The 27,245-nt window shown below is 42.6% G+C and overlaps 1 protein-coding gene across 5 annotated transcripts in view; it reads left to right on the top strand.

The window, feature by feature from the left end:
• BMAL1 (basic helix-loop-helix ARNT like 1) overlaps positions 1-27,245 on the top strand; it is a 573,964-nt gene that overhangs the window by 529,240 nt on the left and 17,479 nt on the right. For all 5 annotated transcript variants that reach the window (XM_069223570.1, XM_069223574.1, XM_069223572.1 and 2 more), the window contains one exon: positions 5,904-6,006. In XM_069223570.1, coding sequence (XP_069079671.1) covers positions 5,904-6,006 — 103 coding nt within the window. The remainder of the gene's footprint in view (positions 1-5,903; positions 6,007-27,245) is intronic.

Raw genomic sequence — 27,245 nt, 5'->3', positions numbered from 1 at the left:
ACCAAATTTTTCAACACAATTTTGGGATTTTACTGGGATATACCCCATTTTTACTATTGTTTTGTGCTTTTAGCCTCCTTCCAGTTAGTGACATAAATGGATGTGAAACATTTCTGAAAAGTAGACAAAATTCAGAATTTGTGTAGATCTGCAAGGTTTTCCTACAGAAAATAACAGCTGAACTAAAAATTGAAATTGTGGCGAAAAAAACACCATTTCTCTCCATGTGTTACTCTGTAATTTTTTCCTGCCATGTCGGATTTTCAAAAGCAATATACAGTTACGTCTGCCGGACTCTTCTGGTTGCGGGGATATATAGGGCTTGTAGGTTCATCAAGAACCCTAGGTACCCAGAGCCAATAAATGAGGTGCACCTTGCAATGGGGTTTCATTGTATACTGGGTATACATTTATTTATTAGGTAAAATATAAAGAGTCAAAAATAGGTATCAAGGAGTAATCGTGAAGACAAATGAAGGGGGGAAAGGGTTATAGGGATGGGCGCTCACAGATAATCATCAAAATTATTTTACAATCATATATTAGTATACACAGTGCTCCCGGTAGGGGCCAGGGCACTCGTCAAATAGTATATACTCTAGAATCTGTGTTAGGATAAAGTGAAGTCCTTTTTCAGTTGTTCGCTTCACAGTACATCATGTAGTCAGTAGACTCTGTATTTTAAATCCATTTCTGGTTTATTCTTGAACATGTTTTCACATTAGGTCGTGGTCAACAAACAGCCAACACGTGTTTCGTCTTATGAGAGAATAATCTCATTGACTTCCTCAGGGCTGAATCTATGATCCTCAAACTGTTAGCAATAAGCGATGTAGAAGTATTCAGTAGGATACTTTTAAAAGTAAGGTTACTTCTGACCAAATTCATTAAATTGAGGCTGGATATCAATAAGAGGTATTCAGTATTGCAATTTTCTGACTGTCGTATATCAAGGAGGCGTGTGTGTTTACACGTCCTAATCGGTGATCGAAATGTGAAAAGACACGGAGTATCGTGTCAGGTGTCTCAATCTGCGGTCTGCATGTGCGCCTTTACATACGACAGTCAGGAAATTGCAATACTGAATACCTCTTATTGATATCCAGCCCTGAGGAAGTCAATGAGATTATCCTTTCATAAGATATTCTGTGTTCCCCCAAGTCTCCCAATAAAAATGGTACCTCACTTGCGTGGGTAGGCCAAATGCCCACGACAGGAAACGCAACATGGACACATCACATTTTTTCATTGAAATCTGACGTGTTTTTTATTAAAGTGCCTAGCTGTGTTTTTTTGGCCTGTAGCTCAGCTGGCACCTAGAGAAGCCTACCAAATCTGTGCATTTTTTAAAACTAGAAACCTAGGGGAATCAAGAATGGGGTGACATGTGGGGCTCTCACCCGGTTCTGTTACCCAGGATCCTTTGCAAACCTAAAAATTTGGCGAAAAAAACACTTTTTCCTCACATTTCGGTGATAGAAATTTCTGGAATGTGAGGGGAGCCACAGACTTCTTTGTACCCAGCATTCCCTCAGGTCTCCAGATAACAATGGCACCTCTCTTGTGTGGGTAGGCTTAGTGCCCATGACAGGAAATGCCCCAAAACACAATGTGGACACATCACATTTTCCCAAACAAAACTGACCTGTTTTTTGCAAAGTGCCTAGCTGTGGATTTTGGCTTCTAGTTCATCCGGCACCTAGGAAAACCTAGCAAATCTGGACATTTCTGACAACTAGACACCTAGGGGAACCCAGGATGGAGTAACTTGTGGCTCTCTCACCAGGTTCTGTTACCCAGAATCCTTAGCAAACCTCAAAATCTGGCAAAAAAAACAAGTTTTCCTCACATTTCGTGATAGAAAGTTCTAGAATCTGAGGGGAGCCACAAACTTCCTTCTACCTAGCGTTCCCCCAGGTCTCCCAATAACAATGGTACATCTCTTGTGTGGGTAGGCCTAGTAACCGCAACAGGAAATGCCCCAAAACACTATGTGGATACATCAAAATTATGAAATACAAAACTACCTATTTTTGTGGGGGGCACCTGCGTTTTTGGTCCTGGGCTCATCAACCATCTAGGGAGACCTACCAAACTCAAACATTTCTGAAAAATAGACACCTGAGGGAGTCGAGGGAGGTGTGACTTACATGGATCCCCAGTGTTTTCTTACCCAGAATCCTCAGCAAACCTCAAATTTAGCTAACAAATCAATTTTTTTCCACATTCCTGTGTGAGATCACCGCAGCGGCACAAATTTCCTATCACCCAACGTTCCCCTCAGTCTCCCGGTAAAAATTATACCTCACTTGTGTAGGTGGGCCAAGTGCCGGTGACAGGGAAGAGCCAAAAAGATGTAAAAAATGAGGGGGAACCAAAGCGGGTCCAAAAGGGCAGTTTGAGGCTGACAAGTGGGGCAGAATTTTTATCAGTATAGTTGCAACAATGCTGGGTGGTAGGAATTTTGTGGATTCCTGCAGATTCCGGAAGGTTCCATCACAAAAATGGGGGAAAAATGTGTGATTCCAAGCAAAGTTGGAGGTTTGCAGGGTATTGTGGGTAAGAAATTGGTGCGGTGCATGTGAATCACACCACTCTGGACTCACCCAGCTGTTTAGTTTCCAAATGTGTCTAGGTCTCGTAGATTTTTCTACATGGCAGCGTCCCAAAGTCCAAAAAGTGCAGCCCTCACCATTCCAAGTGGGATGAATTTGAGAGTTAGACCAGCTCTCAAGGCCCAAATGTAAAACCAAAACCCAAAATAATCAAATGTCCTTTTGTTTGCCATGTGATAAGATGTTTTAGTGTGCAGGGGGAGAGCTAAAAGACTGTTACCCCCTTCAGTTGGGGTGGGGGCATAACCATGCCCATACTGGCTGGTAGCCACCACCCCAGTATTTATTTATTTATTTAATGTTTTTAATTCCTTGGCATCTAGTAGGCTTTCTGCCCCCGGGGATTGGATTGGGGGTAATTCCCCAATCTGCCAACTGGTGGGCAGAACAACTTTGTCCCCATTTATTTGGGGTGAGGGTGGGGGTATGGCCATACCCACACCCTCTTTTTTTTAAAACAAATATTTCCTGGTCTCTGCTAGGCTTTCTGCCCCCCCCCCCTTTGGGGCAGATGGGCCTTCCAAAAATAGTCCTATCTGCCCCCAAGGGGGGCAGAAATGGCCAACAGTAATGTGCCCCCATGGGGAGCGACCTTTGCCCAAGGGGCTGCCCCCCCAAACAAAACACAGGCACAAGAATCCCTGGTGCGTAAGTGGTTTCTGCCCCCCGGGGGCAGATGAAACTAAGAGAAATAAGCCGATCTGCCCCAAGGGGAGGGGCAGAAATGGCCTAAAATAAATTTGCCCCCCAGGGGAGCAACCCTTGCCTAAGGGGTCGCTCCCCTTGCATGTAACTGACTTTAAAAAAAAAAAAAATCCCTGGCGTCTAATGGTTTCTGCCCCCCTTGGGGGCAGATTGGCCTAATAAAAATAGGGAGGCAGAAATGCCCTAAAAATAATACCCCCCCAGGCGAGAGACCCTTGCCTAAGGTGGTCGCTCCCCTCCAGTAAAAAAATAAAATAAAGTAAACAATCCCTGGCGTCTAGAGGTTTCTGGCCCCCGGGGGCAGATCGGCCCAATTACAATAGGTTGATCTTCCCCGGGGGAGTAGAAAAGGCCTTAAAAGAAATTGCCCCCCTGGGGAGCAGTCCTTGCTCAAGGGGTCGCTCCCCTCATGCCAATTACACACACAAAAAAAACACCCACAAAATCCCTGGTGTCTAGTGGGCATTTCTGCAGCCCGATCCCTTCACGATCAGGCTGCAGAAATGCTCACAGAGGCATGAAAGGAAAGCCCTTTCCTTTCCTTTCATGCCTCTGCCTGCCCCAACCTCCCGATCGGAAGAAGCGATTCCCCTTCCATCCCTGATGGGGTTGTGGGTGGGAGGCCCATGGGGGAAGCACTAGGGCTCCACCGTGGGCTGGGTGCAGGACGAGCTGGTCTCATCCTCCACACACGGGAACCGTGGCTGAGGACGAGACCAGCTCATACCAGGCACCCTTGGGGTTAAAAGGCGCTACTGTTGTAGGTGGTGAAATGCCTATGGGCAACACTGGGCACAGAGGGGAGAGCACCGAACTTCACCCTCTGTAAAAAGAAAAAAAAGTAAATCACTGCAGGATGACTCAAGAATATGTCATTGTTTGTCCTGCAGTGAAATGTCCGCAAATTATATCAGACGATCTTAACCTTCTACCTGGTGAACAGAAAAAGACCCTGTCCCTTTGAGGGCCACGCTGTACAGAATTCTGTGCCATGACAGAGGAGTTTAAAAATTCCTCTTTTGTGTGATCAACCAATGGAAAGATCCTAGGGGCAGCTACGTACCGGATTTAGGCAGAAAGTGACAAATCAGCCTAGCATCTGTTTTCTATACTACTTGTAGGCCTGCCAGCACTGAGTCATTTATGACAACGTACAAAGCACTGCCCTAATCCAAACGTCTAGTGGTGAGGGCTTGCATAGTTGACTTCGGACAGAGTAGCGAAATCCAGTGAATGTTAATTTTAAGCATACGTAAAATACCCAAGCAGCCCCCACAAATGCAGCAACTTGATTTCTCATGCTGAGTGTATCATCTAGGTGGATACTCAGATTTCTAGAAACTTTTTGGGGGGCCGGTGGCAGGCCAAGATCTTCTGACCACCAGTTATCTTTCAAAACTCCTACTAGCCTTGCCATATAGGACAACCTCTGTTTTTTCTCTATAAAGCTGGAGGCATTTCCGTTGCATACAGCTTGCCTCTACTTGCAAACACTTACAGAATCTTATCCTGGTTGCTTCCTGTCTTCTGCAGTTAACATCACATGTTGAGTGTCATCTGCATAAGACAATATCTCAAAGCCAGACTCTCTGACAATCTTTGCCAAGGGGTACATATATGTAATTGACCATGAATGGGGAGAACCTTAGCTCAGTCTTTTTACTGCTGGGAATGCTCAGTGTTAGCACTTTTGCACTTTCCAAGGCTTATGTCTCTCAGAGCAGTTTTACATCTAGAGTGGAACTCGGGACTCCCCTACACCTTTCCGCTGATACCTCTTCTGCCCAGAGTACGGAAGAGTATAAGGAATAACCCAGCCCAAGTGATCATAGTGGCATCAGATTGGACAGGGAGAGTGTATTATCTGGAATTCCTGGGCATGAGCATCTGTTGTCTGGTCAGGCTGTGCTTTGGGAGGATCTTCTGTTGCAGGAGCAAGGCAAGGTCCTTCATCTGGACATGTGCAGTCTCCACTAACATGCTCGGAGACTGAGTGGTGGTAGTTGACTGCTATTAGCCTACCTCACAAGGTTCTTAATGTCATTTTGGCAGCCAGACTTCCCTTGACAAAGTCAGTAAATGTCTGCCATTGTGTTAAATATGTGAGTTGGTGTAGTGACCATCAGATTGACCCACTTCATGCTACGCTGTATGGAATAATTTTTGCATTATCTGTAGCCCAGCAAGGCCTTGCTATGGGCACAATTTAAGGTTACTTGTTGGCTCTTTTGGCTTTTTTGCAGTTGCCAGATTGCCGGAAGAGCCTTTTTTTGTTTCAGTCCCCTGCTGTGATGCATTTTGAAAGGTATACAACATTTGTTTCCACAACACAGAGATGGTATCAACCGTATGGCAACTCGATGAAATGTCACTGTTTTCTTCCGTACTGAGTTTGCACACTCTTTTAGAATAGTGAAGAACATAGCAGTAATACATTGGGTTCGTGGTTGACATGTTTACCGGTGGGATGCAATTAATTACTTCCGTTTTTATGAATTTCTTTTTATTCAGAAATTGGTAAATTATGGAACAGTTTAATCTACTATGAATACACAAATGTAAAACAAATATTTTTCTTTTTAGATTGTAAATGGAGGAACACCAGACATACCATCGGCAGGTTTAGTTCCCGGACAGGTGCAGGATAACTCTGGGTATCCATATTCTGACAATTCCTCCATGCTTGGTAAGAATGTTGTTTATATAATGTAGTTCCTTACGTTTTCTCGTTTATTGTCCAGATAAACATCAATATTTTTCAGATTCATAATACTCTTGTGCCCATCTGAGGCTACATTTCCAAAAAAGACATGCAACACTGCTTCTTTTGCGGAATATGGTACTGCGTTTCTTAATTTACAACATCAGTAACATATACATGAAATTCCCTGCTTGTTTGTGCAGCATTTTCCATTAGTAATGAGAAAGCCCCCAAAAATGTAAAAATCATAATATAACCAGGAGTAGTACATAATCATTTGGCACACGCAAATTGAAATGTCGTGGTGGTGAAAACAATTTGCTGTGAACATTCCTAGAATACAAGTTAGGAAAATGAAACTGTAAACAAATGAATCAGTTGTCTTTCTAAAAAGAATGAACCAAAACGTAGATCCGAAATTCTATATTGTCAACAGTGAGGAAGATGAGATCAGGTGATAAAATTCACACGGGGGTCTACCACAAAACAGACTTAGAGATGAGTATAGGTGAAGAGTCCTTGAACCACTCAAACAAAATTATTTTAATTGCTGAGATCCGCCTGTCCTAAAGGAAGCCCATTTGCAACATTCCAAACGTTTCACCTACACCGGAATCCCAAAGTCATTTTCGGAAACTACAAAGAATATTACAACTATTATGTGCTAGGCCCTTTACCATAAGGAACTAAAATGCCTCCTTAAACTAGACCCTCGTTACGTTAGACCAGCCCATGCTAACAGAATATAGTTTAAACAGAATAATCAGTGTATTGTAACGATTGGGTTATGAGCTCTTAGTTTTTCAACTCACTGAGGGCCTAATAGAGCCACATTCAATTCAGCATGGGACTGAAAATGTCACTATTCAGACAAATGTTGATCCCTAAGTGCAGAGGTGGTACAAGCCTCCCCACTTTGGGGTCTGAGCTCTATTGCTCCACTTCAACGCAGGGCACATTGATATGTCCTCAAGATAGCTAGGCCTCGACTATCATCCCCATTCTATCAGTTTGTTTTATTTATCATTTCAATGTTCGATTTGGGATGTGTGCAGGATTTCTCTTTAGACCAAATATTAGAACAGTATAGTTGCTTCCACTGAGATCATTCTGATTTACAGACCTTGACTAAATTAAATGCTCAACATCCCTCCCTGCCTTACGTTCACTGAAAGTGATCCAAATTTAGAAGTGAGTTACTTCTAAATAATATTTCACTCTCTCAAGTCTCAAAGTTCAGAAATTATCTTTCTTCAGTCTGACATCCATTTTTCAACCATTGTTGGACTGTAATGGATTTTGCTATGTTGCACTTGTAACCTGTTTTGTTGACCTCGTGTTTGGATCAGGTACTTGTTGAATTGACAGAACTTAAAAATGGGCTAAAAGCAGTAGCCCATTAAGACTAACAAACATTACTTTCTCCAGTGGCACGAGGAAGAAATATTTTTGTTGAAGAGCCAGTCAGTATTTTCACTACAAGTTATGTCTGTTCACAAAGAAGTGCAACAATTACTTCTCCTCCAGTCAGAAGAAAAGTAGACATTTTTAGTGCATCAATGTTTCGCTCTGTCTAGTGCACCATATTTGAAATTGTCAAGAACTCAGCTGTTCTCAGTATTTTAACTGGACACTCCATTGGTAGTTTTCCTGAACCAGGTTAGGTCCCACAATCCCAGCATCTTACGGAAACAATGTCCATATTTAGGCTACTCATTTGTCAGAGAAGACAATGTTTCGACATGCTCACAGCAAGCTACAGACCTCTTTACATCATTCATCATAGTGTTAAAAAGCTCGGCAAATCAAGAAAAGCAGAAGAGACTAGAACCATGAGGTCTTCAATCTATTTATAAAAAGGAGAACAGAATCTACCTTTGGGATCAAAATGGAAAGGCCATTCCAGAATATAAAGAAAGGAGCGATTTGAAGCAGATGACCTCACTCTGTACCTCAAACAATAGTTTACACCTAGAGCACAAGTTTATGGTTGAAAATAAAGTTTTATGTGACTTTTAAGATACCATTAATTGACCTGCCGGTCAACGTTCTAGTTTTTAAATCCACACTGCACCAGTGCTTAATATGTACAAAATAATAATAAACATATTATTAGGAATAATAGTAATACTACTACTAATAATAATAACAATACTAATAATAATAGCCAGGGTCCTCGTCAGGAGGCCACCACAGGTTGCACCACCCTATTGCCACCGCCAGTGCTGCCAGTGACAGTACCTACACAACTATTAACCATTATGCACCTACAAGTGTGACGGCTTGAGACCCCCAGAGCTATAAGAATGGCTTTGGCGACAGATATTAGTTGTTTTTATGTATATTGCTTTTTTTTTTATAAACAAATTTTTATTGTTTTATTAAGGTTGAAACAGGACACTTGAAGTCTGATAAGCCATTGATCACAACTAATGCCTTCACTGAAATAGATAATTCGCACATCAACCACCCATACAATTAACAGAGTGTCGCCTAGTCCACATGTCTACGACATAAACGCCTGCAGTCACAGACCATTTGTTCCAAATTGTATCATAGCTGATCACCCCGGGGCCTCACACATACCTTTTTCTGCTAGGCACACCAATCCACTCCGCGTCTCCACTGCAACACTGTGGGCTGTACCCAAGAAGGCACGATCTGCCTGGGTGCTCCCAACCCCCCACAGTATGCTTAGAAGGATCATTAGTGGAGACATGTCAATCTCTACATCTAGAACATCAGAGGCTTCTGTCACCAGACATTCCCAATACCGTGTTATAACACAGTACCACGCCATGTGAAAGAAGTCAGTTGGGACCTGCAACCAGCAGGGACATGCCAGGTGAGCTAGAAGTCCAGCTTTGAATAAACTCTCAGGGTTGAGGTATGCACAGTGTAAGTAGTTTAAGTAGTATGTCTGCGCAAGACTGAGCTGTGAGGAAATGGTCAGTTCTCTAGGGGCCATCAGGGCATCCCACCAATCGTCATCATCTAGTGGTCCTGGCCATCCTTCCCAGCGAGATCGGAGAGTGGTCAGTGTGTCTGGAGCATGGATAACCAGGGTGCGATAAATTTGGAACACGCTGCCTTTACCCAATGCGCCCATCATTATCTTGGCTTCTGTTGGGTTGAACGCTGGTATAGATGTGTCTGATAAAATATGCATGTGTAGTGCGTGGTGCAACTGTAGATATCTGTGAAATTGTGTTCTTGACAAGGAGAATGCCTGATGGAGCTCTTGAAAGGAAGACATATGAGTGCTCCTACAGACATCTCCTAGAAGTGCAATGCCAATGGTGTCCCACCGACCAAACCACTCCAGCTCTGCCACATCTCTCAGCCACGTGTTGTGCCACATGAGCTTCTGCCGGGTGAGTTTGGCCCAGCACCCAGAATGTTGGAGCGCCACCCTCCATCCGGCAAATACCGCCCGGGTCACTTCAGGAAATGTATTGGTGATGGGGGTCACGGTAGAACATTGTCATTATGCAGGATAACACCAAGGGTAAGTGCTCAAGCTGATAGGCTGGGTTGGCACAACCCCTACTGAGCCAGTCAATAATTACTAGACGTTGTGAGTCCAGATAATACAGGTATAAATTGGACATACCAAGGCCTCCATCATAAGGGGCTCACTGACAGGTCACAAGTAACAGGTCCATTTCTCTGAACCAGTGTTTCGGAATTATGTGTGGGCCGTTTTGCGAAAGGTAGAGAAATCAGGATAACATCTTTTTATACAAGGCTATCCTCCCCATTAGGTTTAGTGAGAGAGTCCACCATTTCTGAAGATTTTGCGGGTGAGAAGCGTGACATTGAGGGACCACATCAGTGCAGGATGTAAATCTACATGGATGCCAAGATAGCGGAAACTGAGGTGGCAAATCGGAAATGAGGTTAGCCAGTCTATGCAGTCCTACGAGGGAGTTAGTGGGACCAGTACCAACTTGGTTGGATTCACGGTAAGGTCAGAAGCCTCTGCAAAGAGGACCAAGAGCTGCAGGCATCGAGTGACACTAGCGACTGGGTCCTGAGGTATAAGAGGACGTCATCCTGGTTCAGTGTAATGCGATCCTCGCAGCCAGTGGGCCATGCCCAACCCTTTATTTGAGCATCGCATCGCAGGAGTTTCGCCAGGGGCTTGATAGCTAGTGCAAAAAGGAATGGGGATAGGGGACAGCCCTGGCAAGTCCCGCGCCTTACAGGGAAGGCAGTGGAGACCACCCCATTAACCTGAACCCTCGCAGACAGAGTGGAGTTGAGAAACCAGACCATACCACGAAATCAGGGTCCTACTCCTGCTCTCTCTAGTACATGGGTCAAAGAACCCCAATCAACTGTATCAAAAGCTTTTTCGAAGTCTGAGGAGCAGCATGATCTGGGGCGATACGAGATAATGGTGCACCAGTGTCACATGAAAATGTCCTAAGCAGTGTTGCCTGCTCCTGTTGAATTAGGGTCCCAAGGACACAGTGTCGATGAGTAGCTAGGTTAGTGGAACAATCTTTATTTCTGTGTTGATAAGGGATATGGGCCGGTAGGCCGCACATGAGACAGGCAGGGGGCGTCTTTGGTATAACTATGGTCTTTGTCTGATCAAGCTCAGGAGGGAAGGAACCAGTGTGTGTTGCCTCTTCGTAGAGGTTCAACAGATGGGGGATGAGCAAGTCTCTGTGTTTAGCATAGAATTCTGTGGGGTAGCCATCAGGGCTGGGAGTTTTACCCGCAACATTTGCGTAGTTGGCCTCACTTATCTCATTCACTGTTATGGCCTCCTCTAGCTCTCATCAGTCAACAGAAGACGGGGGAGTACACCTCATCAAGGAGGGGGGAAGCCACTTTGGCTAATGGGCAGGAAGATGCTGCGTAAAGCCAGGAGTAGGAGCCGGCAAAGGCTTGGGTAATCATGTTGGAGGTGCGGTGGCATCATGGTCCACTGTCTCAGGTATGGCTCTGGAAGCCAGCGGTCGCGATGTTCACCAGTACAGCAGTTTCCTGTTCTTATCCCCCAACTATAGACCCGCACCGTAGAGGCATGTCAGATCTGCTTTACTGCTTCGAGAGAGAGGAAGTGTATCTCCTCCTGGAGCAGGATTATTTGCATAGTGATGATGCTAGGAGTGGTGGGGGAGAGTTGTGTCTACAGGCAAAAAGCACAGGCCTTGAGTTGTGCAATACGTTGATGTTGTACACCCTCTCCCTGTAAGGACACTCCTGGCATAGCCCCGGATAGTGGCCTTACACGCAGCCCATAGAGTACTGGATGATTGCACTGTCCCAGCATTGGTCTGGAAATATTGTGTGATCTCTTGCCCCAGTGAGGAGACAAATGAATCGTCTTGGCGATACCAAGCATTAAGTCTCCAAATGAGGCACCTGATCGCACTGGAGTTGCCAATGTGCAGGAGAATCGGGGTGTGATCAGATATTCCATGTGGTAGGATCTGGATGTTAGACACGTAGAGGATATCTGGTGCTGGTGTGAAGGGCATATCTATTCGGGCGTGTGTGTGGTGGGCCGCAGATGTGTGTGTGTATTGCCGCTGTTGAGGATGCCAGATTCTGCAAGTGTCACAGAGACCTAGGTAGGTGGCCCACTTGTGGAGCAAGCTAGCATGACTGCATCGGGTGTCTGAGGGAGGACCTGTGGAGTCCATAGATGCGTCCATAACTGCACTGAAATCACCCCCAATGAGTGTGAGACTTGGAGGAAGTTGTGCAAATACATTGAGGAGAGTGTTTAGAAAGGACTTAAACATGGGACAGGGCTCATGAAGGCAAAGGGCATTGAGTGGCTGGTCTACGACCATGCCCGCTAGGGCAATGTAACGGCCCTGAGGATCAGACCAAGTCTTAGTCCCAGCCATGGGGAAACTACGCCACAACAGTATCACCACTTCCCGAGCACCCCTATTATATCTTGTGTGATAGACTCTATCATAGCCCTGATGAGCAAGCATAGGACACTTGGTGCCTGCTAGGTGGGTCTCCTGCAGCAATAGGTCTGAAGGGGAGAAGTGTTGAGCAAAGAACCACAGAGCGCTTGATCTGGTCTAAGAGACCCTTGAGGTTCCAGGACATAACTTTGTATGGAATCATGGTGGCTTGGGGTGTGTCAGACGGTGCAGATAAGGAGCCTCTCTAGACTGCATGTGAGTGATATGGGACAAGGCACCTAATTCAGGTATTAGGTAACTTGGGGCTAGCCCCCGAGACAGTAGTGACATACTGATGTGACCACCTGAAAAAACAAAACACAAGAAACAAACAGCATGACTGAACTGAAAACATTTCCTGCCCAAGATTCCCAACCCCCACAACTCCCTATCCCCATACTTCCCTCCCAGAAGCATCTGTCATCCCAGAACATAAACCCCAACTCAAGATCAACATTTCTTGGATAGGTGTGGAGTGGTAGACCTCTCCAGGTAACAGGATCAATGCAGTGCAGTGTATGCAGCCGCGCAGGAAATCAGTAGACCTTGTATGGTGACATTATATAAACAATGCCTCTGCCGGGGACATGATGTAGCCGGCCGTAACAATGTTAAATGGGTGATGGGGTCTGTCTCAGCCACTCCTTGGGTTGAGTCAATAATTGCAGGTTGTTCCCAACGACTGGGTGGACTTCTATGCTGGGGGTGGGGTAAGGGACCCTGCCCTCAGAGAAGGTGATGTGGTTCGGGTTTTCCTCCGATGTGGGTTAGAGTCGATGCAACCCCTTTTTTGGCACTGGTACGATGGGTTCTCCTGCATCAGTGAGTGTGGATTGGTCAGGAGCAAGGGTTGGGACATAAGGTTATGCCGTCCCTCCTCAGTTAGCCATTCCCAGGCTGCCTCTGGGGTGTCAAAAAAGTAGGATTTGCCATCATAAATTACCTTGAGTTGAGCCGGGAAGAGGAGCATGTAAGATAACTTGAGAGCCCAGAGTTTCTGCTTGATGAATTCGTATGATCGGCTCTGGACCTCCCGCGTATAGTCTGGGAAAATAAGTATTCAACAGTTTTGGTGGTGGAGGTCTGGGAGTGCTCGAGCCTCCCTTAGGATGCTGTGTCTGTCTTTGAAGTTGAGGAATCTTGTGATCATGGGTCATCGCTGCACACCGGTAGAGAGGCTTGGGCATCAGGGCCCTTTGTGCTCTCTCAATCGTAAACCACAGGGACAGTTGGTCTGCAGGCATTCAAGTTTTAAGGCATTGCTCCAGAAACTCAGTGGTTTGGGAGTTCTCTGTGTCATCTGGAAACCCCACAAAGCACAAATTATTGCGTCTGGAGTGGTTTTCTTCATCTTCAGCGCAGTGATGAAGTTTGTTTGTCCGGGACAGGAGGTGGACTACTTTTGCCTTGAGGTCAGCAACATCATCTTCGACTGTGGAAATAATTCTGCGACTGTCAACTTGACGCCCCAAGCCACGTCCCCATGTGTACTGAATTAATAAATAACTGTTCTTCTGCTCATCTCTAAATTAAATTACACACACAGTGCCACAATGTAGCATCTGTAATAAGTACTGATGTTGACAATAAAGAGCCAGTGGTGAGCAATGGAAACAACAGGCTCAAATTGAGCACTGCCCTGCACTGAGAGTTAATACATGCTTCTGTGGGTGGAAGTTTTGTTCTCACACCGACATATGATGCACTGCATTGCGGATTACATTTTGCACAAATCCAGGATTTTTAATATTTTCTTTGATGTCTCAGCAAACAGAGAATTGTTATTGTGAAGTTGGATCCTATGCTATAGCCTTTCACCTAGTGGCTCTAGGAGGAACTGGAAGAAATAGGAAAATATGTCTGATAAATTCATATGGTAGTGTGACAAGAAAACAATAACAATTATATGACTGTCCACAAAAAACTCAGAGTCAAAACTGACTAAGAGCATTAACCTTCATCTTAGATGGAGTGATAGCCTTACAAATGGGTAGATTTTGAAACAGTCCCTTAATACACTTCAGTTTTGTATTAGAGGGAGTCATCAGAAACTCTGCCTTAGACTCAATTAAACAAAGCCAGTTTCATTCAGGCTTGTACCGCTGTCAGTACTTGCTGGACTTACAGAAGGTCTTTCTGCTTCAGTTGATAAGCCTAAACACCACATAAGTATCATAGTTGCATAACAGAAAAACCAGGGCAAGTAACAGCTGATGAAGTGGTTAAACACTGCTAAACAAATAGTGAAGGTGACAAACTGGGGCACCACCATTAACTGGAAAGTTGAGGTTGCAATTGGTTCCCCACACACTTTGGGTAGTCTTCCAGTTGGATGTTTGCCAATATTTACCTCCAAGATTTGACATAGCTGCCACTTCAGTGATCATTGTCTGTATTGCAATATCAATAGTTCCAGAAGTGACAATAAGTATAATAACCCTTATGTCCATAATAACTTGTTACAGAACAAAAAGAGTAATTTCAGTGCATTTGGCCCAAAAAAAACTGCCAATCTCCCAGAATGTTGTAGTGCTTTAGAAAACACAGTGGTTGAATATTGGCTGGTTTCTGTAAAACAGTGGTTCTTAACCATTTGACTTCTGTGGACCTCCTCTTAATCATTACTGGAATCCGGGATTCCCCACTGAATAATTTTTGGAATCAGAAGACCCGCATTGAGTCATTAATGGAAGTAAGCAACCAAAGCTTAAGCAGTTTGGATGATGTGGACCTCAAAACAATACACAAAAATACAGAAACAAGCATTAATTGAACAAATACACAAATGAAAAAATATTTTATTTAATTCACAAACAAATGTACAAAATCAAGTTTCTTTTTCATGGGAAGGTCGTGGCTTTTCTTAATTCAACTGAGGCTCACCATCACTCATTCTATATTCTGTTTAATGCATTTGCACTGCTTCCATGAATCAATCTAAGAACTCCAACTTCATTTTTAGCTTCCAATTTCTTCACATTTATGGAATGTCTTAAAATGTAAGGTTTTGCATTTTGCTTCTTTATTTATATACACACTAGTAATCTGTTGCCAATATTTAATTTTCTAAGCAGTCACAGTCCCCCTGAGTAAGCATTGCGGACCCCCTAAGGGTCCACGGACCACAGGTTAAGAACTGCTGCTCTAGAAGATTCACCAACAAAACTATATTGAAGCTAGGAGAATAGATTTAAATTCTGATGCATAACATTTTATGTATTTGTATTTTGCTGACTTAAGTTTGCCACAAAGATCTTTTACGTCCGGATGCAGCTGGAAAACTATGAGATGATGATGCATCCACAGGTGTAACACTTTGCAACTTGCAGAAACACCAGTTGCCCATTGTACTGTTCTACGAAGTTTGAGGTGGGTTGCTCTGTGATGTGTAACATTGGTCCCTGCCACTACGATCTGTGTATGCCTCCCCACCTTTTCTAATCTTTTAGTTCTTTTTAAAAAGATACAGAAGGTTTAAAACAGAAATGAAGTAATTGACTCCAAATTGACTCATTAGGTTATAAGGATCTTGCACACAGGTCTGCTTCCCAAAACAAGGAGGTTGGTCATCCTGACAGCCTTTACATTGAATGAACTGTCTTTTGCACCTAGGCCTCAACACACTTTTGTCACGTGGGCTCTCATTATTCTAATGAGATTACTGGATTTAGCAGCAGAATCGCCTGCAGTGTGGGAGACTGAGTCTTAACCCACTACCAGTGACACCTGTCACCCTAATCCGGGTTTTGCTCCGGCTAACTAGCAGTGCCTCATCTCTACCCAAGAGTAGAGATGATTGGGCAGCCGAGCGCATGACATAATTGACTCCTTGAGGAAATCGTGGTAACTCAGGTTTCATCCGTTTTCTCTCTGTTACATTAGCGTCACATACACAATGACAGAGGCAGTATATGTTTCAATAAGGTTTTAATGAAGCAACTGCATCTTAGATAACAAAGCATGTGCTGCAATAACCAGGACGATACAACAAGACGGAATTAGAATTGTGACTAGGAGAGTGAAGCATAGAAATAACGCTACCATATTGTCACTAGAATCAATAGACTAATTCCTACCTAGGCTATAGGCATGTTAAGCTCTAGATCTGCCCTTCAAGTTCCCCTGGGAAGACATCATCCCCCATACCTGAGCAAAGGCCTGAAGTCTGCATAAGCAGCTGTAGCGAAGCGTTCAGCAATCAGCATACAGTTGTGGTCCTCTGGCTGGAATCTCCCTCTAACGTGTAAGGGACAGGGAATTGTTTATATAATAAAACAGCTGATGTTCTGAGAAAATGTCCCTACGTAAGGATGTGTGTTTTTCTATGAATACCAGAGACAAATTCTTATACCACGTTCACCGGCAACCTATCTTACTGCAGCCTTGAAAGAATTACAGAGTGAACAAGAATGTCTTGTTTGAGAACGTAGAGCTGGCCTAGGCGAAAACAGCTACATATAGAGGAATAAAACAAGACTGCAAAAGAGGCTATTGTTAAAATAATGAATGAAGTTGAATAAAATATATCTAGGTTATTAAAGTGCACAGCGGCAGGCCTAGTATGCGAAAATAACGTGCATGGAGCTATAACTAAAATGGCTACACAACACTTTAACTATACAGTTGGTGCCAGAGAGAGGCTGAGGTTTTCTGACCATGACCACCTCATGGAGGTGCTGGATGTGAAACAATTAAACTAGCCAGATTGGTCACAGTGGCAAAATGTTATGTGGAAACAAGTCAGCTCTCCCATACCACAACAATAGAATGGGTTTTACTCTGGGTGCAATAATTAAGTTACCTGGCAGTCTAATAGATTTGATATATGAGTTGAACTTTTACAGACCCTTGGAACACATATTATGAAATCTATTGATAGAAAGCTATGGAACCTTACCGCATTGTGCATCAGCCCTCAGAGATACAATTGCTTCCAAGTGCTGGAGCAATTAGGATAACTCCCAGAAGTGCTCCAATCACTCCAGAGTGATTTGAAGGGTGAGATTTTCATGTCATTGAGTGATTTTCCTAAGTCTCTCCCTCTCTCCCCCAACCTAATGGAACACGTCTGGGAAAGTAATAACTGTTTCATTGGTCTTTGAGCATGGAAACCCAGAATAAAAAGTCTAACTTTTTCATGGTTTCTTCATTGATATTCTTGAACACTGAATAACAAGCTTGCTCATCTATTATGAGAAGATAAGCTAAGAAAGGATGACCGCAATATCGGGACTGTATGTGAGTATTTACCAAACCAGAGGGACACTTGTTTGGACATTGTCTTGCAAAAGTATGCACTGATCTTGAGACTGTTGCTTTGCATATTTGTGCAATGTATAGGTTTCTGACCAAGGCTGCAGTCGTGCCGTTCTCCTAGTTTGATCTATAAGTATTTTCGGGTTAGACCAGTTTGCTTTCTGCTATCGGTGCATTATGCAGATTGCAATCCTACATATATTTTGGGTGGTAACCATCATCAATCTGTGAATAGGTCCATATGTCAAGAAAATCTGGTTTGGCAGCCTAGATTTTTTAAATATATTATAGACAGTATTTTAATGCCCTCATAACGTTGAGCATATACATGGAATGTTCTGCTGGAGATGCTGTATTTGGAAAGAAAACATGCAGCAGTAATAATTCATTGATAAAAAAAAATTGAAAATATATTTAAATAGGTGGATTCTAAGAATTACCATACTGGTATGAAAATGCTGCATAATGCATGTATTTCAATACTATGCAAGCATAGGTAAGCTAGCAGTGGCGTATACAAATACAAAAGGTGAAGTATAAAAATAGTGGGCTGCGCGTAACAAACATTTTTTTCATCTTCCACCTAGCAAGCTCCCTGGACATTCATAATAGTTTTGTGAGCACTGTTGCCAGTTAATTCAAGTCTCCCTCAAATACAGGGAGTCTCCCACTGTTAATCACATTGCCAGCTATTTGGCTCAGTTCAAGCTAAAGCTGTCCCATTAATTCCATGAATAACCACCAACCCATATGCCAGAGTCAGCACACTGAAATAACAAACATGCATGTGTGCAGACATACAAACACATTCTCTCTCTCTCTCTCTCTCTCTCTCTCACACACACACGCGCTCTGACACAGGCACACAGTGCGACACCAGAAACATTTAAACTTACTATGATTGTGCTGTCCTGACAGGCTTTTGAAAGGTCTAGTTACTTTCCAGTTCAGGCAGCAATAGACATTTCACCCCAAGGTACGCAGAAGCTAGATAGAACAAACACCAGGGATGTGGTTACAAGGAGGACGTCACACCTGAAACCCTCTCCCAGCTTCTGATAAGGATGGATTATACAGACCTATTACAAGCCGGAGCAGGCTTGGGATTTCATCCTTGCAGTTTGTGCACAAATAAATACATTTGGTCATAGGGATGCACTGATGAGTTCCCTGACTGCCCCGTTTTACAGGTTCAGCATGCAAAAGGGGTGGAGCTGTGTGGCGCGGGGGAACGACAAACGCAAAAAATAAATTAAAAGAAAACATACCTTACTCGCCGTCTCCGCTGTGCCATTCTTCAGTCCTCTTCACAGCAGGCACAAGCTCCCACCGTGCCCTACGGCCAGTCCTAACGCTGCTTTCATGCTGCTGGCAACATGAAAGCAGCGTTAGGATTGGCCAGAGCACCCTGGCTTGCTGCTCCGAGGCAGACTTGGAGCCGCTGCCTGGTGTCTCCAAACAGGCAAAACAGTACCGGTTGGAGAGAGCTCAGTGTGCATGTGCCTTTGGCCAGCCCGAGACAGCTGGCCAAACACACATGCACACTGAGTGGAGTGCAGTGCACTCGCCCTCCGTGCTCGTCATGACAATTGCCCCACCCCTTCAAAAATAAAACAATAATAAACATAGTTCATTATTGTTTTATTTTTAAAGTTTTGCAGCTGCTGTTGGCCGGGAGGGGTAATGCTGCTCCACCATAGTGGAGGAACTGCCACTACACCTTTAGCAGGCAAGCGCAGTACATTAGCTAAAATAACTTGGAGTGTGCCTTTGTGAGCGGCATCTTTGAATTACACCTGTCACCTATGCGCAGTCCATACATCCATCTGCAGACTCCTGTGTGCAAAGCAGTCTGCAGATGAATCATCATCACACCAGGTTGAGCACCCAGACCCTCTCTGAGCATATAGTCTGACACTGTACCTTTAGCGCCAATGATTATGTTATTTGTAAATACTTAACTCTCACCATGAGTAACCGTAGTGGCTATGTATCGTCACCTGCTACGAGGTTACTCTAAATTTCTCATGTAACGTTCTTTCTTTCGTCCTATTGTAAAGTGGTCTGACACCTTTGGGTAATATCTATGCTATATAGAAAGATATAAATAAATAAAAACACAACCTGTTTTCATGCAAGCTGCCTCAAAGTGTCAAAGGTACTTTTTGTGATATTAATTCAGTATCTGTGAGGTAGGGTTTACGGAGGTGGCCACTGACAATTAGAAAAGCAAGCTTAAAAAAATGTTGTTGAAAAGTAGATTTATGCATGGGTTCAAATAAGGAACTGTCAGTTTAGTAGTTATTCAAGACCTTATAGAAAAAACTTCATTTTTCGTATTATGGAGAAAGACAACTTGAATGCAGTGTGAGGCAGTTAGGTGAACCTAAATAGAGAAAATAATCAGTAGTGATCTAACAGAAAAGATAGTAAAGCACCTTAACCTTCTGTTTTTTAAATTCAATAGACTTCTCATTGTAACATAGGCAGAACTTCTTCCATTTAAAGTGTTATGAGGGCATTGTGGAAAGGCACTGGTCCCTCTTACATTTTTTTGCCATAAACAGGAAAATTCAGATGTCTGCACTGAATGATGCTGTTAATTCCAATGATGGCAAGCTGCAATACAATATGTTACTGTGCACTCTGGCTAAAAGGTCAGGTCTGCATAGGAGTTTTCCAACTGGTACAGTTGTTGCCTGTACAACCATTGTTGGGGCCATTTTAGAGCCATTAATAGAATCCTCACTGATTTTGATTCTTCGTATCTGGATGTAAAGTCTCAGCATTTTGCATTTTCCACTGTTGCAGCTAGACACATATTTGAATTTCTCAAGTCATTTTACGCTATTCTTTGTTTACCCATGCACGATCTTCTGAGATACATCTGTTTGATGCCTCAACTGTTTTATTCTGGACACGTGGGAGGTGTACTGTGGTTGGATTGATTACTGAATATCAGCTGAAGCCAAATGGCCTGCACTTTTTTTTTTCATAGGATTCTTCGTCATTTTGTCCATTCTAGTTAATTTAGTTAATACATAATTATTGTGTTGTCTGTTCAACCCTATGCTCTTCAGGAATTGTGAAAAAGATCACAGATTCAGATGAACTGCCTTTCATTCTAACATATTGATTGCTATGATCTTCTGAGTCCAAGAGCCTTGTAATTGAATGTCTTTTAGGTTTTCTTCGCAGCTGAGGAAAGAGGCATCCGTTACAACTGTTTGTACTGAAAGTGTCTGTTGGAATAGGATTGTTTCATTAAGTTGTCCACCTTGGGAAGGATTGCAATCTGCAATTGCCTGCATCAGCTTGTAATCCCAGTGGTGTTAGTGTTGATTCCATTGGTCCCCAAGAATCTTATGTACAGGCCTCTTGGCATCCTAGCATAAGGTACTATAGTGAAGGAAGATGTCACTGAGACCAGTACGGTTAAGATTTCCATGATGTGGGGCGTTCATGTAATTTAGCATTTCTGCTGAATCTATAGGTTAGTTCTCCACAGAATAAACATTTGCATGACTTAAGACTAGAAGTGGCCTCGCTAAATTCATCATTGGGCTAGCACAGACCTAGGCGTTTCATAGCTTATATGAAGAACCAAGTTGATTGTTGTTATAGGGCTAAATGTTGTGTAGCACTTTCTCTTATAAATTAGCTTTCAGAAGCGAACTGTTTAGGCAGGGTAAACTAAACATCACCTCTTGTTCAGACATGTGGCTGCCAGCATCATGTATTCTTGGGAACGACAGGCTTAATGGAGAACCTTTGTACTGGTAGTTTTCCTAATGGACTACAAATCTTAGAACTATTTTGTGTTTGTGTGTCTGGTCCATGAAAATATGCTACTTCGAGATCTATGGAGCATATAGAGCCCCCCTTGATATCATGACAGCGTTCTGACTTTTTCACCCACATGGTTGACATTCACAAATCCAAATGGGCCTTTACTCCTTTTTTTGCTATTTTTGGCTGATCAAAAAGTACCTTGATTATATTCCTTTGTACTTGTGTATACTGTTCATTCTTTCAACTCCATTTTTTAACAACTCCTACTACTTTTCTAAGCTTTTCCAAGTTTAGGGGCTTTACTGACTGAGGACAGTGTTTAAGGCTGAGTGTATAACCATTATTCCCAATAGAGTCCACCCAATTGTCACTTGTTTTGCTTAGCCATTCTATTCAGACGTGTGCACATGCCTACCTTACTGGCGTAGATAACATTTACAGTAAAAAGTGGAAGTCCATGGCTTGCTGTTTGAGTAGATTTTTCAGATATAGCAAAAGGTTACTGATCTCTTACCCTTGATGATCTTGATGGTGACATTGCTGTCCTTGCTGGTATTGCTTGGGGCATTCCGATATTAGTTTTGTTAAACCTGCTGGTGGTATCTCTGCTCAGAATGTCTGTGGCAAAGCTGAGAGTATTCCCTATTGCTTTCTGGGTATACTTTTCTGCTTTCTTTTAATACATTTTATCACCTGCAGATGAACAGAAACTGTGAACAAACAGATCATCACGAATGCCTCGTGCAGGGATGAAACTGTTCTGGGTTTCCTTGTGTTCCAGTTCAGAGAGGACAGGTCTTAGCAGCTTGGATTGGACTGTTCATATTGGAGCAGGACCAAACCTGAATTGTATTCTGGGGGATTTTAATGAATAATAGACCCCACTCAAGATAAGTCTATGTTGAGACCAGTGAATTATTCCCATAGGATGAGGGAGGGTAGATGAGAGATTTGGGATTAGGGGATATTTGGAGGCAGAAAGTGGGTCAGGAGAAGGGTTTTACTTACCACAACAAAAAAGATGGGCACTTTTCTTTGATTTTTTTTTTTTTCCGATAAGTGGTAGGCTGGCTCCATAAATAAAAGAAGTAGTGCATCAACCGGAACACCTTTTTGATCACTCTGCGGTGAAACTTGAGATCCTCCTAGACAAAGGACCATCTCAATCTAGGAGCACCATAGATAGGACATTGTTAAATGATCCTGCAGTTTTCAGCCAACTTAAGAAAGACACAAAATAATTTTTCCAGGTGAATGAAGGCTCTGATCCCTTGAATTGTGTATGGGATGCCTTCAGGGCTTTTATTTGGGGGAACATAATCAGCTGTGCAGCCTTTAAAAGGAAGGCTCACAAGTGTAGAATGAGGGAGCTTGAAATGGAAGATAGAAGGCCTGCATGGGGATCTAGAATCTGGTAAAAACAATGGGGAGCATACTAACCACAATAATAAACTTAGAGGCAAGAGAGGAACTGGCAGATTATATTGATGATCTCTTGAGGGAAAAAATGGGAGGCTAGCAAACTAGCCCATTACAAGTGTGGGGAGGGCTGTGGCAAACCGCTGGTATAGAAGACAAGGGTAGAAATATCAAAGAACTTGATTGCTTAAATAATCATAAAGGAGACCGGGGAACGGTGTGTTGAGATCAAAATATAGAACAGGCATTTGCTAGTTTCTTATAGACTCTGCACATAGATGATGTAACAGCCACAGAAGAGCATATAATCAGTTGGTTTAAGGAAGCCAAACTTCCAGTCTTGCAGTCAGACTTGCAGCAGGCCTTAAAACAAGAGACAGTGAGTAGAGTCATCAAGGGGCTGAAAAAGGGGAAGGCTGCAGGCCCAGATTGTTTACCCAACAAGTTATATAGGATATTAAAGGATGCACTAACACCTGTCCTGACTAGGCTGCTAAATGCTATACATGTAGACAGTTGTGCACAAACAGGTTGATGGGTTGAAGCGGTGATCACTATACTTTTAAAACCCAACAAAGACCTCAGAGCTTGTGAGTAATACAGACCTATATCTTTGTTAAATATTGACTATAAAATCCACACACAAGTCATAGCTAGAAGATAGGAGAAGGTGATGGGAGGGTTGGTGAATGAAGATCAGAAGGGCTTTATGAGAGGCAGACAATTACATGAGCTGACCCGTAACCTAGTGTCTACTATAGATATAGCAATAAAATGAAACATACCTCTTACTGTAAACAAAAGATGGAACCACAGCACTCAAAGAAATTCCAATATAGTGTAATAACTTACAGAAATTCCAATCCGATCCAGTCTTTTTAACAGATGAATTCCATGTGACTTTTTCAAGGCTGCAAAGTACAGAATATGCATAAAATATAAATAAGCTACATAAAATCATGAGACACAACATCATATCACCCCCATATTCATGTAAAGTAGGTAAGAGCCAAAGACATGGAGGCCCTTCCAAACAGTACTCCCAAATGTGGCGTACATAACAACAGTACAAAACACCGAAAGTAGTATGAGCCCATAGTGGCATATATATAACAATAATACAAAACACCGAAAGTAATGTGAGTCCATAGTGAGTCGATAAAGATACAAAATTAAGGCCAACAACAAAGAGTGTCAAAAATGCAAAGGAGTGAAGAGAAGTAAGATGAGACTAGTGCCAAACCGAGCCAGAACCTACCAGCAAGTGTAAAGCGGGCTAATGACAGACTGTTAATGTGAGGCCATTCACATAATTTTTTTTATAGATCATAAGTGGCTTTATCCTTTGGCCAAGCACAGCAGTCACACTCTAGTCACACTGGAGAACGGGCAAAGAAGACATAAAACACCTTTTCACATAAGTAAAGATCCTGAGAGATGTATCCCAGTGGTACAGTAACCAAACATCACTCAACCAGATAAATGGATGCAAGTCAAGTCGATAATCCAAAGTAGTCATGCACGATGAACATAGTAACCCAGGATCATGATACGTCCTGATCCTATGGTGGCACAAGAACAACATGTAAATGCATGGTTACAGAATTCTAATTACGCTGGCACAAACAATGTCGCAAAAGTCAAATAAAGTATACCTCCGAAGCTCTATCAACTTGAATTGCTAAAAATGCTACAAAGACATGTTGGGCTATAGTGCATGTAAAGATATTGCTCTTGTGGCCAGAAGGAACAGACTGCATAATTGATAATAAAGTACCCATATGAAAGACAATATTATGTACTGAGAGGATAGATAAAACTGGTGGCTGTGAGCCAATATGGTCAGAAATGCTGAAAGAGGATAATAAAGCATGTGGCACGTACAAACGTATTCATATTCAGCTCAACATTCTACGAATAAACCCAAAAAACATAGAGTACAAACAGCCTAGGTAGTTACCAAACAGTAGTAGGGCAGCACACAAAGTAGCAGGGTTCCTGGAAGTGACGTCTAAGTGTATGCCAACATTAAATCAGCGTGCTCGCATGTTTCTGACATAGATAAAGGACTACACAGCTAGTGACCAATACTGGAACCGGTACTCCTGTAGCCATATTGGACAACAAACACATCCGAATCAAGTATACTGCATACACCATAGATAGTATACCAAACAGTAGTGGAACGGCAAGCAAAGAGGCAGTATTCCTAGAAATAATACCGTAAAAGAGCATACGTCATACAGTAGATAGGCAGGCTCACATATTACAAATATAAAGAGAAAATATCTCAAGCGGTCATGTTTGAGATATCTAAACATCAACATCAAATATACCAAAAACACATAATATATAGGGGGCAAACTATAGCCTGAAAGACACCAAATAAATAAAGCTGGCAGCAACCGAAGAATCTGCATAGACCCTAAGCTTGAGTAGTAAGTCTAGATCTAAAAAAGCAGCCGAAACGTGATGGCCATGACAATGCCTAGATTCAAAACAATTTATCAGTGGCCAGAAGTACAGCTCCAGGTGAACACATGTTGGAAGCACCCTCAAGTCTTACTAAACAATAACCACAATAGGCATCCCAGTCAGAATGAGTAAAGGGTGGCAATGTTGTGAAAGATAGCACAGTAGTGAACATGCAGAAAAAAACAGATATCCCTAATAGAGCATGTAGAATAATCCTTTATGCTGAGAGTAAAAAGTGGGCACAGAAGACCACACAGGTCAAGATCACAAGCGGACAGTCAACTGGTCCTCAACACATATGTAAGTGAAGCATAGATATAGTGTAAATAGGGGACACATAAGGGAGCAGGAGGGGGCTCTTGCTTAATATACCATGGTAAACAGTACTCTAGATCAGCAGAACTTGGACAGTCTATATATACATAGAGTAAGTACAGGAAAAACAGCCCAAATAGCAACAAAATCCTTCCCATTGTTAAACTTGAATAATTATAGACTTGATTCAACATATAGTACATTTAGGGCCACAGTAAAACAGGCCAATCGTTGATTGTTACAGGGCAACAATGGGTCAAAATAATATCAACGATATGTATCATAAAACAGAACCATCCAACATGGCCATAGAGTGGCCCAGGTAATAGAAATACAGGAACCCTTTTGAACTCTCATCAAGAGATCATTGGTCCAAAAGAACGTGTAGTTCTTTATCAGTATTGGGATCTTTTTCAACAGCCCGTAGTTTGGTGTTCCATTTAGCCTCACATCTCCTGATAGCCATATTTCTATCTCCTCCTCTTGGATCACACATAATCTGATTAATAACGTGAAACTCAATGTTCAGAACTTCACAGTCTCTATGTACAGAATTATAGTGTACAGCTAGCGAGTAGTTAGTATTATTATTTCTAATAGCTCTTATGTGTTCCTGAACCTGTTCTTTAAGAGGTTGAATGGTGCTCCCTATGTAAATCTTACCACACATACATATAATGCAATATACAGTAAACTTGGTATTGCAATTGATAAATTGCATAACATGGTAGACCTTGTTAGTATTGTAAGAAAATGTCAGAGTTCTGTCTAATGCAAATCGGCAAGTTATGCAGCCCCCACATTTGTAGAAATCAGTAGGTTTATTTGGCAACCACATCCTCAGATTATCATGGGTGATGGACATGATGTAACTTGCACAAAGTTTATCTCTCAAGGTAAGTCCCCTACTGTGGGTAATTCAAGTTCCCTTCTTCAGCACCCTTCCAAGATTAGTGTCCAGTAAGAGTAAGTGCCAATGACGTTTAAGGATGTGGTATAAAACAGAACTCACTGAACTGAATCTAGTAATCATAGAGAGCTGTATGCCTTTTCCACTACTGCGTTTTTTAAGTGTCAATAGGGACTTGCGTTCAATCTGGGTAACACTCTTCCTAGCTCTGAAAATTATCTCTTCTGAATAATCCCTACACCGGAAACGATGTTCCAAAGCCTCCAATTCTTAAAAAAAATCCTGGCATCACTATAGTTTTGTCTGGTTTTAGACATCTCCCCGTAGGAGATGGCATTAATTTGTATACTTGGATGTGCACTCTGGGGCATGCAATATAGAGTTACAAGCAGTGAGTTTTATAAATGTTCTGGACAAAATTTTGTTGCTCACCGTAATATAAAATGACATCCACAAGTTCAATCTGTTTCTTACCCACATGATATGTGAAATGTAGATTATAAATATTGTCATTGAGGTGACTAATCAGTGTGTGTGTGTGTGTGTGTGTGTGTGTCAGTTATTTAGTCAGTTAGTTAGTAGCTGGCGAACAATCAGACCATAAATTTAATTTTTCTAAATGTCCCATGTAGTGATGGGCATACGAAGGTGAATATGTTGACTCCCCTCATAGGAACTCTTTGTGCTTGTCTATACCAATTACCATCATGCATGAAGATATTGTGTTCCAGAAGAAAGTCTGGTGAGATACAGTAACGTTTCTGCATGCTCATATTAGGTTGCATTTCTACAGGAAAGAGTAGAGGCCAGAGTCAGAAGACCCTTTTCTAGCAGGATGGAAGTATAAAGGAGCTTACATCAAAAGTAACAAAAATACAATCTCCCGTCCAGTCAATGTCCTCTAATTGACAAAGCAGACCTTTCATGTCTTGAATAAAAGAAGGTAATTATGAACCAAGGGTTGCAGAAAAGTATCTATGTATTCTGAGATGTGTTCAGTTGGTGCACCAATCCCAGAGATGATGGGCCCCCTGGAGGAAAAGAGACAGTCTTGTGCATCTGTGGCAGTATATAAATGCAGGGCGCTCGTGGTATTGTAATGAGCATATACTTATATT

The sequence above is a fragment of the Pleurodeles waltl genome, chromosome 3_1, assembly GCF_031143425.1.
Source record: "Pleurodeles waltl isolate 20211129_DDA chromosome 3_1, aPleWal1.hap1.20221129, whole genome shotgun sequence".
NCBI classification, from domain to species: Eukaryota; Metazoa; Chordata; class Amphibia; order Caudata; family Salamandridae; genus Pleurodeles; species Pleurodeles waltl.
This window is presented reverse-complemented; position numbering and strand designations above follow the sequence as displayed.